Genomic DNA, 14,186 nt, shown 5'->3' on the forward strand with positions numbered 1-14,186 from the left:
AGGGTTCGGGGCGTGACATCCCCCGTTTGATTTGGTATCAGAGCAAGGTCAGCTCGATCCATTTCGGTCGAAGCCTGGAGTGATAAGGAGCGATGACCTTGGGTAGCCAGTAAGGAGACCTGGCATGCTACGTGTACCTCCTGACTGTTTGTGTAGTGATTGACTAGTTGTCGAATTGACCGTAAAGTGCAGGTGCGGCAGGACCCGAGGTAAGTACGCGAATCTCCTTGGTTGAGATGTTGTGCTGTTGTGTAAGGTCGCATGCTAGTTGCTTGACTACTGTTGTGTATACCTGCCTAGGACCTTAGACCGGTTTAGCTTGGTTTAGGTCTCTAATTCCTAAATGGGATTATAGCAGGTAAGTGAGTGGTGTGATCTTATGAGTTTGAGTAGTCGAGGTCGAGGTCGAGGTCGTATAGGTCCGCAAGCGAGGGTTGCTGAAGACCCAAGAGTGGATGGAATTTTGAGGGCTCTCGAGGAAGCCGGAATTCTGGGAGGTAGACTAGCCCAAGAGAGAGATGCCACTATAGCTGCTGCTGTTGAGGCCGCAATGGCTGCTGCCAATGGGGCTAATGGGAATAATGGGAATGATGGAAATAATGGGAATCAGGGGAATTAGGAGGATCCAATTCCAGCGCTAGTGAATGTGGGCAGGCCGATGTCCAAGTTAGTAGAGCAGTTCCTGAAATTAAAGCCGCCGAAGTTCAATGGTAAAGGTGATCCTGAGGCCGCGCCCCGTTGGGTTGAGGGGTTGGAGAAGGCTTTCGAAGTGCTAGGGTGTACCGAGGCCGAAAAGGTGACATTGGCTGTGTATCAACTGCAGGACAACGCCGATGATTGGTGGAAGGCCACCAAAGGAAGGGTATTTCCCGAAGGGACCGCTCCAACTTGGACCGTATTTTCTGAGACTTTCATGGGAAAATTCTTTTCTGAGAGCGCCAGGGAAAGGAAACTGGCAGAATTCATGAGGCTCCGCCAGGAATTGATGACCGTAGATCAATACGAGGCAGAATTTGCGAGACTGTCGAGGTTCGCGCCAAAGATGTTGGAGCACCCTGAGGACAAGGCGCGAAGGTTTCGGGATAGACTGAAAGCCGACATTCGCGGCCAGCTGATACCTGTGAATTTAAAGACCTATGAGGATTTATATGAGAGAGCTCAGGCTATTGAGCGGGAGCAAGTAGATAGAGCGGCCGCATCTGGATCGCGATTCGCACCGGCTAAGGACAAAAGCCGTTTTGGGAAGAAACTAATGGCGGGAAACAGGAGATTTGTCCCACTGATCAGGAAGAACATCGGAAAGCCGAATCACCAGCAGAACAGGTTTGGGGCTTGCTTCAAATGCGGGAGTATGGACCATCAGATCAGGAGTTGTCCCCAGCAGCGCCCCGCAGGACCCCCAATGCAGCATCAACCCCGAGTTGGGAATCGGGCTGGGAATCCGCCGCCGACTAATGTGAACAGGCCGCCGGCACAAGGACGGGTGTACGCCATGGCGCGAAGAGAAGTTGAGAATGCGCCGGGCGTGGTCATAGATACGGTTTCGCTGTGCGGTCATGTCGCGTATGCATTATTTGATCCGGGAGCATCGCATTCATTTATATCTGCTCAGTTTATTGAAGTGGCTGGATTAAATCCTGTTTTGTTAGAAGTGCAATTATGTGTGACTACGCCGTTAATGGATAAGATATGCATATCGTTAGGATGTCCGGATTGCGAGATAGTGATTGGTGGCGTAGAAAGCAGGATAGACCTAGCAGTTTTGCCAATGTATGATTTTGATTTGATTGTGGGCATGGATTGGTTAGTTAAGCAAAATGCTGTAATGGACTGCAGTAGTAGGGTGATCCAGTTTAGCCCGGCTGGACACCCTAGATTCGAGTTTGTAGGGAGTCGGGGAGGAACCTCGATCCCTTGGGTTTCGTCAGTGGAAGCAACTAAGTTGTTGGATGAGGGCTGCCTAGGTTATCTGGCAAGTGTGGTCGATTCGTCGGCAGAAGAAGTGCGGCTAGAGGATATAGCAGTGGTGTGTAACTTTCCCGATGTCTTTCCTCAGAAATTGCCGGGATTGCCACCAGAAAGAGAAGTGAAATTCGTTATCGAGTTGGCACCCGGGACTGAGCCAATCTCAAAGCCGCCTTATAGGATGTCATTATCAGAGTTGAAGGAACTAAAGGTTCAGATGCAAGAATTGCTAGACAAAGGTTTTATCCGACCAAGTGCGTCTCCATGGGGAGCGCCGGTGCTATTCGTCAGGAAGAAGGATGGGTCGTTGAGGCTGTGTATCGATTACCGTCAGCTGAATCAAGTGACAGTCAAGAATAAGTATCCCCTCCCAAGGATTGACGACCTGTTCGACCAGTTGCAGGGAGCCTCGGTATTTTCTAAGATTTACCTAAGGACAGGGTATCATTAGTTAAGGATCCAAAAGGAGGATATCCCAAAGACGGCATTCAGGATGAGGTATGGACATTATGAGTTCACGGTTATGCCATTTGGACTAACTAACGCCCCTGCGGCTTTCATGGACTTGATGAACCGGGTGTTCAAAGAATTCTTAGATCAGTTCGTCATTGTCTTCATAGACGACATTTTGGTGTATTCAAAGAGTCCCGAGGAACATGAGGCACACTTGGAAAAGGTTCTAAGGACGTTAAGAGAGCATGCACTGTATGCTAAGTTTAGCAAGTGCGAATTTTGGCTGAGTCGAGTTGCGTTTCTTGGACACATAATTTCCGAAGAAGGAATCTCTGTGGATCCGACAAAGATTGAGGCAGTAATGGATTGGCCGAGACCGACGATAGTTACTGAGGTTCGGAGTTTCTTAGGACTGGCAGGGTATTATCGGCGATTTGTGGAAAGATTCTCAGCAATAGCCACTCCGCTGACGAAGTTGCTTAAGAAGAAAATGAAGTTTGAATGGACGGAAAAGTGCGAAGAGAGTTTTCAGGAATTGAAGCAGAGATTGACGACGGTGCCAGTGTTGACGATTCCTTCAGGACCGGGCGGGTATGAAATCTATAGCGATGCTTCGCTCAAAGGATTGGGATGTGTGCTAATGCAAAATGGAAGGGTGGTTGCTTATGCATTGAGACAGTTAAGGCCTCATGAGATGAACTACCCGACCCATGACTTGGAACTGGCAGCAATTATTTTCGCACTCAAGATTTGGAGGCACTACTTATGTGGAGAAAGGTTTCAGATCTACACGGACCATCAGAGCCTCAAGTATTTGTTTTCGCAGAAAGAATTGAACATGAGACAGAGACGTTGGATGGAATTATTGAAGGACTATGACTGTGACATATTGTATCACCCCGGGAAGGCCAACCGGGTAACGGATGCCTTGAGCAGGAAATCGAGCATCGCGCAATTATTAGTCAAAGAATGGATTTTATTGGAAGGAGCGCGAGACTCAGAGTTTAAATTCGAGGTAGGACACCTCTCCAGTCTAATGGCGACGTTAAGGATTGAACCGGAAGTGCAAGCCAAGATTAAGGCGTTGCAGTCTACGGACCCTGAGATTCAGAAGACCCTAGAGATGGATGGTACTAAGAGGAAATCGGACTTTCAAGTGTCCGAAGATGGAATTCTGAAGTTTCGAGGACGTTTGTGCGTGCCCGATGATTTGGAGCTTAAGAAGGAGATTTTGTCGGAGGCTCATAGGAGCAATTATAGTATTCATCCGGGCAGCACGAAGATGTACCAGAATCTCCGATAGCACTATTGGTGGAACGGAATGAAAGCGGATATGGCCAGGCATGTGGCTAAGTGCTTGACGTGCCAACAAGTGAAGGCACAGCATTGTAAGCTTGGTGGGATGTTGCAGCCGTTGGAAATCCCAGAATGGAAATGGGAACATATTACAATGGATTTTGTAACGAGATTGCCAAGGAGCCAGAGGGGACACCACTCTATTTGGGTGATAGTGGACAGGCTGACCAAGTCAGCGCACTTCCTGGCGGTGCGAAAGGACTTCGAGCTAGAAAGGTTGGCAGAATTATATGTGCGTCAGATAGTTCGTCTTCATGGAGTACCGGTATCAATCACATCGGACCGTGATCCCCGATTTACTGCGAATTTTTGGAAACGTTTGCAATTGGCCATGGGGACTAAGTTACAATTCAGTACGGCCTATCATCCTCAGACAGACGGCCAGTCTAAAAGGACGATTCAGACATTGGAAGACATGCTACGAGCATGTGTTTTGGATTTTAAAGGTGGTTGGGAGGAACAGCTGCATTTGGTCGAATTCGCCTACAACAATAGCTACCAGCAGAGTATCAGAATGACATCATTCGAAGCACTATATGGCAGGGCTTGCAGAACATCGTTGTGTTGGGATGAGGTAGGAGAAAGGAGTATAACGGGTCCAGAGTTGGTTCAGCAGTCGGTGGAAATAGTAAAGACTATCCGGGAAAGGTTGAGAACAGCTCAGAGCCGTCAGAAAAGTTACGCGGACCGAAGGCGTAGACCGTTGGAGTTTCAAGTTGGCGACCATGTATTTCTTAAGGTCTCGCCGATGAGAGGACTATCTCGGTTTGGCAAGAAAGGGAAACTAAGTCCAAGGTATATAGGCCCGTTCGAGATTTTGAAAAGGATTGGGACGTTGGCCTATCATCTCGCCTTGCCGCCGAATTTGTCGTAGGTTCATAGTGTGTTCCACGTATCTATATTGAGGAAGTACGAACCGGACCCGACCCACGTATTGAATTATGAAGAAATAGACGTGGACTACAGGGTGTCGTACGTGGGAAAAGCCAGTTCGGATCGAGGACAGAATAGAAAGAGTATTGCGGAACAAGAAAATTTCGATGGTCAAAGTAATTTGGGAGCACCATGGGACCAAAGGTGCGACGTGGGAAAGTGAAGAGTTGATGCGACACCAGTATCCCCATTTGTACGAATAGTTGGGTTGTATTAGAAATTTCGAGGACGAAATTTTTGTAAGGGGGGAAGAGTTGTGACATCCCGAATTTCGGCCCATTTTTGGGATTTATAAAACGTGTAATTCGTCAGTGCGCTTATAATAGAATCTCGCCCGGGAACTGATCACTCTTGGGTTCTTGTTTTTAAAATAGAGATTTTGCTAGAATCGCACTCGATCGAATTTGGCCATTATTTAGACCCCGAACTTGGCAGTCGATTTTCGGGAGTTTCGGGACGAAATAAATTGGACGGTGTCGATATTATTGTGGCCAACGTCGAGATTATCAAGAATAGTGAGAAAGTGAAATTTTAACCGGGTGCGCATTTGGACTAGTAGACCTCCCTCGTAGTGTGTTTTGAGTTATTTTATTTTGGCCCTTTGTCCTATAGTATTATTTTGGATTTTTCGTGGACTGTTAGATCATTTTCCGAATTTGAATCGTGACCGTTAAATCGATTTTTAGTTTAAACCCTGTCCATTGGATCGCGCTCGAAGACAAAAACTAGCTTTTTCTTCCTCTCTCTCTCTCCTCTCTCCTCTGCGCCGCGCCACCCACCCCCGTGCAACGTCCCTTCACGCACGTCTCTCTCCCTCTCTCTCTCTTTCTCTCTCTCCCTCTCTCTTTCTTCTCCTCTCTCTTTTCTCCTCTGGCCGCGCACGTCTCCACCCCATGCAGACGTCCCCTCAGCCACGCCCATGCAGACCTACCCTGACACACACTCTCTCTTCCTTTCTCCTTTTCTTCTCTTTCTTCTTCCGTTCTCTTCTTCTTCTCTGCCGCGTCTGTTCCAGCCTCTGCGTCCGCTTCTGTTCCTTTTCCCTGCTGCCCGACACCGATCGCCTGAGCTCGCCTGACCGTCACGCGCGCCACCGTCGCCAGCTCGACCGCCGCGCCGCGCCGCCCGACCAGCCGCCAGCAGTCCCGTCGGCCGCCCCCGTCGCCTGGTCGCTCCCTTCTCTCCCCCGACTCCCGTCCACCTCCGCAGCTCCTCCCCGCCTTCGCAGCACGCCGCTCGACCGTCCTCCACCTCCGCCCGACGCCGCCCCACCAGCTACCGGCGTCGCCGTCCTCCTCGCTCCGCCATCGCACCGCTGTGTCGCCCGGCAGCTCCGCCCCGGCCCGGCTTTCTTCTCCTCCCGAGCACGCGAGCTCGGCTCGCCGCCGGTTCGCCCCTCTCCCTCAGCCCTGATCTCTCTCTCTGGCCGTGTCCCTCTCTCCCTCTCTAGGCCGTGGAATCGCCTAGACCGTCGCCGCCGTTCGCCGGAGCCGCCACTCACCGCCACTGTGCCGGCGCGGAACCGCCGCTGTCCAATCGCCTTTGCCGCTTGTTCAGCTTGGTTTGGAGCCTAGGATTCCAAGTGAGTACAACCCTAAACCCTAATTAGGCTAATTTACATTTCTAGACGGGTTTTAAGGGTTAATTAGGGTATTTTAGGGGTTGAATCGTTGAGATTATTAGGGGCTGATCTTGTGGCTATTATACAGGCTTAGTGTGATATTTTAATTGAGGTTTAGTGGCTCGTATAGTGCTATGCGGTGGCTGTGCATAGGCACCTTAATTTGGGCGAAAATGTGAATTTGGCGGGTGCAAATTGAGGACCGAGTGGAGGTTGCTAGGGGCTGAATTTGTGGCGCATTTGGTGACCGAGAGTGATGATTTAATCGAGGTTTAGTGGTCTATAGAGTGCTGTGATGTGGCGAAGCATAGATGCCTTGAATTGGGCGAAATTGTGGACTTGGCGGATGAAATTTGTGGACCGTATGGTGGCTGATTTTGTGGCTATTTTACGGGCTTAGTATGACAATTTAATTGAGGATTAGTGGCCCGTAATGTGCTGTGCGATGGCTGGAAGTATTGGATTGAATTGGCTCGAATTCGGTTAAGTTCGGGTTCAATTGTGGATTATAGTACGCGTCTAGTTTGGTCCTCATGGTGGCTGATTCGGGTGATGCTTTGGGGAGTCTAATAGAGTATTTTGAGGATATTTATTGGCCTAGAATGACCTGCTTGGTGGCTGTCCATACCGGGATTTAATTGGACAAGGCGCGATCAATTTGAGGCTTGATTGTGTGATTACCGGGAATGGTTGAATTAACTGTTGGATTGGCTGAATTGTCTTTGGTTGTGATCAATTTGTGATGCCTTGTTGAGTACTTATATGGCTGAGAAGGATAGACTTGGTGGACCTTAGACCTGTGCGAGTTTAATGGCTTAATTGCGTGATTTCCGTGTGCCGATGATGTACCATGGCTGAGTTGAATTGATTGACTGATTGGGCATATCGATTCATTAAATTGAATATGTGTGGTGTACGTTGGGCATATTGCGTTGTGAATTGAACAAGTGGTGTTGTGCAATTGAATGCTCATTGTGAATTTCTTGAATGCCCAAGTGTGAACGTTATGGCCATGAGTGTGCATCTCGAGCATTGGCATGGCATGTGCATATATGAGTGTGCACGAATGACATGAGTGTGTGATCACCTAAAATGCCCTGATGCGTTTTACGCGGGGTTCATATAACAATTGGTGTTTGTGAATGAGTGATCACATAAAGCCCTGATGCGTTTTACGCGGGGTAGTGAACCCGTCCTGAGGCGTGTTACGCGGGACGATGCCCGGATTACCGGAAGATGACCAACCTGATGCGTGTTACGCGGGTTATGTGTCATGAGCCTGATGCGTTTTACGCGGGCCGGAGATCGATCTCGAAGTGATGGACCTGATGCGTTTTACGCGGGTCGGACCTGATGCGTTTAACGGGGGTCGGAGGAGAAATTGATAATTGCAAGTGTGCTGGAGTGCAAGCGTGCGAAAATGCATTGATGAGGCGTGAGCACGCGTATTTGCACGAGCATAAGCATGACATGCGTTGTGACCAAGTGATGTGTGCATGTGCTGTGATTGGGTGCTATGTTTTATTCTTGAACTGTAAGTGCCTAACCTGCAGGGCAAGGTGAGTATTGGATTTGGGCCCGAGGGCCTAAGTTATTTATGATTTGCTTGGTGTGTTGATTAGTGCTTGTCAGGAGGTGCATGTTATCCTAGTTTAGGTTTAGGGGGCCTACTCGCTGAGATTTATTCTCACTGTTGTTGAAAACCAACTTTTCAGACCCCCAGCCTTGAGGATGGCAGGCGTACCAATACGTTTTGGGAGGAGCCCGGCTAGATATAGTGCTTGACCGCTGAGCCACGTACCCCCTTTTGATGTTGGTGGCTGTTGACCCATTTTGGCTTTTATATGTTTATTCTGTTGTAATAGACATTGTAAATCCCCGTTATTAGTGCAAGTTATATTTATGATATTACTGCTATCCTTGGTCATGCGGTTTTAATTTGTACGGGTGTTTGTTTGCTTCCGCTTGTGCATCGTTCTCTGTCGTTTGGGCGTTGGGTCGGCGACGCGTCCTGGGACGTCGCACTGAATCGACCTCGGTAGGGTTGTCGCGTGCCATAAGATTCGGGGCGTGACATTTCAAGTCTATCTATTGCAAAAATGAAAATTTAACTATTTCAATACATTTGATATTAGCATCGAAATATTTTAATTTATAGTGAGTATTTATTTTCCATATTTTACTAGGCGAGAAGAAAGTGCAATGATTGATGTATACATTGATTTGATTACAATGAAAGATGAATTATTATTATAAATTAGATAAAAAGATATGCTCTCATAAAAAAAATCTTTTACTAGTCGATAAAAAATAAAATGAACTAATTTTGTAAAGGAAATTAATTGTTTATCAACAATTCGATTAAAAAAATAAACTAATATCTTTATCAGACTTATTTCTTTCTACCGTAGTGTAATAAAGTAAACTAATTTGATAAGAAAAAATCAATTCGATAAAGAAAAATCAATTCTGCCAAAGTAATAGCCTTATTGACAAAATAATATACGATGCATATATATTTATACATATGTGAATAGCATTATTAGTGGGGCTATGGCAAATAAAAAATTTGGAGCACATCTTCACGATGCACCGCCCTAATGAAATGCATATTAAATAAGATAGGGATTATTGGTATTAATAGGTGATGAGAATTTTCTTTTTTGTGAAGATTGAAGAGAAATTTATAAACAAAAATAAATTTCTGGTTTTCTTGGCCAGACGCTCGACTTAGAGAATAGGAGATGAGAATTATTTTCTTTACACACGAGACATGCGAGTGAGTGCCTCGGAGGTCACGACTCGAGAGTGCTGCATTAGACTGATCCAAGGTAAATTGTTCGTGGCCACTCTAGACAACTGATTTCATGAAAATGCAGGCTTCTACATGTTGGAAGCTAACAATTTGAGTCCAAAGCAGAAAAAACGGAGGCAATGACCCGCTCATCCATTCAATTGAGGCAGCATGCCGCATAACGTGGCTCCCTAACATCTTGGCATCAAAGATCTTCTCTTTTACAGGCATCCTCAAACAACCCGTTGGAGATGTCTTGGAGAAGCAAGATAGCCGTTAAGAGTTCGTTGGTGCGACTGTCCAAGGATAGGACTACCCATACAGTCTATCCCGAACCTTTGCAGACTACTCGAAATAGCTTTTGCTGCTATCCTATCGTTGCGGTTCTGACATACTGTCAAACAACCTATTCTCATATCTTCCTTCTCTCTGGCTTGTGTAAGCCCACTTAACAACGGGTATAATAGTGAACCAAAGGTCATTTTAAATTATCCATTGCTATAACAGCATGAACTTCCTAATCTTCTCAGCTTACAACAAACATTGTCTTGTAGCTGAGCTTTGAAGATCCATTGGTGTTGTTTTTACCGACAAAACAAATTCATGATCTTAACACTTTAGTTCTGTAAACATTATCATGAATATCTGCAATCATCAATGTAAAACATTATACTAATGATAGTTTTCGAATAATAAAAAAAAATTTGAGATGTTTCTCCAAAAATCTCCTCCTTTTTTATGACAACAAAACTATCCCCAAATGTGAGTAGTAATTTTGATAAGGTTGCCATAGAAAATAAAAATCTGCTTATGTGAAGATGTTTAGTGAGAAATACAAATTTGATGATTATCTCCATAAAATTTTCAGTTAATGAAAGGAGATTATGTCTAGATAATCTTTTGTAATAAAAGAAGCGAAATATCACAGATTTTTTAAATATGATGTCTTTATAAAGATGATGAATAATGCGATAAGAATTCATCAGAATATAGGCTTTGAGAGACAACATGATACCTAAGGATGTTAGTATAATACAACAGCACGTTACTCCCCCTGTTTTGATGCTATGAAGATCTAAGCAATTATTCGTCATATACATCAAGGCCCACTCTCCCCTTGTTTGTTATCAGCAAAAGAGAAAATGCAAGGATAAGATAATTTTGAGAATAAACAACTTGCATTCAACAAAATATAGTCAGGGTACATAGAGCGACTACCAAACATCAGCATAAGAAAACATGAGCAGAAAAAAAAATAGGAGTGAGGGCATTTTCTCTGCTGGGATGGGGCAGGAGGTTGAGGTTCAGAACCTCCAGGTTCAGGACGAACAAGATTGTAGCAATCTAGGCTCCGCAGTGTCCGTTCAATCTTCATCAAATACCGAGTAAGAGAGGACAAAGTGTTCTTGATCTCCTGAACATCAACCTGAAGCTTGGCCAGTTTAACAGTAGGAATAGCATATGCATCGGCTGTAGATGGGGATCTCTCAATTCTAGATTTACGAGTGGTCTACCGCTATACGAGTGCCTAGGCCTTCCTTTTCTTCTCTGACTCAGCTTGTGCTGCCAGTTTTGCTTGGAGAATAGTTCGTGCTTTTTTTTTTTATCATCTCTTTGTCCTATGAGGATCACTTCATCTTTCTGATTAACCCAATCATCGAGTGTCATTCTCAGCATCATTTTGTCGAAGGTCTTTTTCTCAATTTCCACATGGGGTAAGCTTTTGGGAGCAACATCATAAAGTCAATGTTGTAGTGCCTAAAGATGCGAGTGATGAGGGCTCCATAAGGCAGCTTCCCGGTCTTCCTCTTAGCAGTGCAGTACATGTGGATGAAGATCATGTGAGTCAGGAAAAAATTCGTAGATTTGGTGAGAATGGCCTAGATGACTCGTTGCTCATAACGAGATATATCATTCGTCGAAGATAATTTTGGACGTAGGTAGAGGGTCAAAATCTTTTTGATGAAATTTGCTTTAAGGGGTAGCAAGTTCAAGGGGATGATTTCTCTGGAACATTGAGTAAAATTGGGAGTTTCCAAGATGAAACTATAAGCCTTATCAGGCTCAACAGAAAGCTTTTTGAAAACATTATACTCAGTTTTGATGATTTTGAGCTAAAATATCCAAAGTCACACTGTAATTTTTCTTGCAAAAGAGAAGATAAAAGAGTCCCTGTTTGGAAAATGAACATTGGAATAAAATAGCGACACAAGAACAGGATGAACTTCATCTTTCATAGAGTAGAAAAATATGAGTTCGAGTTCTTCAAAAAGTTCAGAGCCTCAAAATGCCATGGGCATCAAGATACTCGAAATTCGCGAATCGATGAGGAATAGAACTGAAGGGACGTATCGAGAACCGAAACAGAACGATCACGCAGAAAAACAGAGAAAATAGACGATGCACGAATTTACCTAGGTTCACCCTCGATTAGGGCTACGTCCTGCAAAGAGATTTCACTATATTTTCGGTTTACAGCCACTCAACTCGTTACAATGATCAGAAAAACGAGTAAAATATATATATGCCCCAAACGGGCCCAAAACCTAAACCTATATGAAATCTCTTAATCTCGCACCATACGGGTCAGCGGAACCCCCGTCGGGGGGCGCTGCCCCCGAACCCCCGCCCGCTGACCGGGCAGCGGGGCACCCGTGTCGGGGGCGCTGCCCCCGAACCCCCGCATTCCGCACGCATGGGTCACATGTCGTCGGACAACACTTCAGTTTCCCTAAGCTCACGTGGGCGTACCCGGTGTGAGAAACAAGGGTCCCTGAAGTATTCGCCAACTCCAACAAGAACCACGTGTTGCAAAAGATTCAAAAGCATCACTGTGTTCTTGACTTAAAAATAGTTCAGAGTTAAAAGATGGATCAAGAGCAAAACTTTCAGTGAGTTCAAAGTTTTGGAATACCCAGTAATCATCTTTGCGTTTCTCAGTCCTGGTTCACTGTGCTCTGTTTGTTCAATGGGTGGAGCAGAAATTTGTTGTGGCACTACTTCAACAGGCTTCTCAGTGGGGACTTCCCCTTCATTTTTGTCAGTAGAGTATTTTTGAGGCAGTGAATGCTCTTTTGGACAAGAGGGCTCACCAATAGGTGGTGAAGCAGGTAATGCCAGCGTTTCAATTGGGGCAGTTTGTTCACCTATGATCAATGCGTTTTTCTCTTCCATGAATTGTATGAACAGCTGCTACTGAATGAGTGCTTCTCTCCCCGGTGGAGTAGATGCAATTGGGATTGGAGCATCGAGTTGTAATAATGGAATATTGGGTGCAACAATCATTTCTTTTCATGCGCGGGCTCGAGACTCAGGAGTTTTCACAGTTCCTGTAATTCCTTCGGTTGAAGATGGAAGAGCGGTTCTGGTAGTGGCTAATTCATCATGTTCGCCGGCCTATTGAGATACAGGCACACTTTGGCTTTGTGTCACCTTAGTAGATTCTTCAGGTTGATCAGTAAGGTCAATATGTGAAGGTCCTTTCCTAGAGGTTTTGGCCAGCATTATGGCTGTGCAAGAGGATTTTTTGGTGCCAATGGTTTTTCGTGATTTGAGAGCCATTGAGAGGATGAGATGTGGAAAAGATGAGGACGGTTTAGAATACCTAGAGAATCAGAAGCGGTTGCGGAGAGCAGTTTTGTGAAGAATGACGTGTATGCCAGGGGTGTGCAAAGGAATCGGGAACCACCCAGACAGCCGGGAACTGGACCGAACCGGACCGGCCTGGAACTGACAGTTCCCGTGAGGATCGATCCGGTTCCCAATTCCAATTTACTAAAACTGGTGAGCACTAGTTCGGTTTCTAGTTCTAGGAGTAAACCATCCACCCGAACTGGACCGGCAATATATACAATTTTTAAGAAAAATGAAAACCTTAATATTCCTGATCTGAAGCTCAACGCCCATCAAGTTAGTGATCGTCTCGTCTCATTCTCACATTGTCTGAGTCGTCTCTCTATTTCTCACTCATGGTCTCGACTCTCAAGTTCAATACCCATTGACTCATGGCCTTGACTCTCAACTCCCATCAACTCATAGCCGCGCTTTCGGCCGTTCATCACCTCTCTCTCTTACTCTCGGTCACCTCTGTTTGTGTGAAGCTTGGTGGGACCGATTTCATGGACCCACCCGAGAATTGGACCGGATCGGCGGTTCAGTTCTCAGGTGAATCCATGGAACCAAGGGGCGATTCGCGGTTTCAATTTTTCGGAACCAGTCCTTAGTAGGCGGTTCTCGGTTCAATAGTAAGAACCACCCACTTGGACCATGCTCACTCATAGTGTGCACTATCTCCTTATAAATAGGAGCAGTTTAGCCACGTTTTAGAAGGCTAGCCGTTACTCAATAACGGTAACTTTCTTATTTATTTTGAGTAATTCGCAAAAATATTTCAAGAAAATCAAAGAAGTAAAAACTTTATATTCAAGGTGATCATTTGTGTCAGTACCGGCAGAAGAGAGAAAAAAATACTGTAATGGTAAAAATATGATACGTACCTAATGTCCATTGATTATCCAATCCTTGATCAATATTTGAAATGTTGATACTTAAAAAAATACCTGGATGAAACTTATTCGAATGGGTTGCATATTCCTAATGCTCCTATGATAAAGTCAAAAGCTTGCTTATCCAGTGGTTTTGTGAAGATGTCCGCTAGCTGATATTTCAAATCAACAAATTGTATGCGTATTTCACCATTGTTCACAAGATCCCTAATAAAATGATGTATTGCCTCAATGTGTTTGGCCCGCGAGTGCAATATGGGATTTTTTGTTAGGTTTATAGCATTTGTATTACCGCATAAAACGGGAATGTTCAAATTTTCTTCTCCAAAGTCACATAGTTATTGTTTCGTCTAAATGAATTGAGCACAGCAGCTTCCTAGTGCAATGTACTCAGCTTCAGTGGTTGAAAGAGCAATTGAATTTTGTTTCTCTAAGAACCAAGAAACTAACATGCTTCCTAACAATTAACAAGTACCAGATGTACTCTTTCTATCAATTTTACATCCTGCAAAATCAGTGTCTGAATATCCAAGCAATGTGAATCTGAATTCTTGGGATA

At 45.1% G+C, this 14,186-nt stretch overlaps 1 protein-coding gene across 1 annotated transcript in view; it reads left to right on the forward strand.

The window, feature by feature from the left end:
- The first annotated feature begins 658 nt into the window (after window positions 1–658).
- LOC130136734 (uncharacterized) overlaps window positions 659–14,186 on the forward strand; it is a 29,069-nt gene continuing 15,541 nt past the window's right edge. The window contains exon 1 of the mRNA XM_056306985.1: window positions 659–1,323. Within this exon, the coding sequence (XP_056162960.1) occupies window positions 659–1,323 (665 nt within the window). The remainder of the gene's footprint in view (window positions 1,324–14,186) is intronic.

Source organism: Syzygium oleosum, unplaced genomic scaffold, assembly GCF_021117445.2.
Source record: "Syzygium oleosum isolate NSW1041296 unplaced genomic scaffold, Sole_v2.1 Sole_v2.49, whole genome shotgun sequence".
Lineage (NCBI taxonomy): Eukaryota > Viridiplantae > Streptophyta > Magnoliopsida > Myrtales > Myrtaceae > Syzygium > Syzygium oleosum.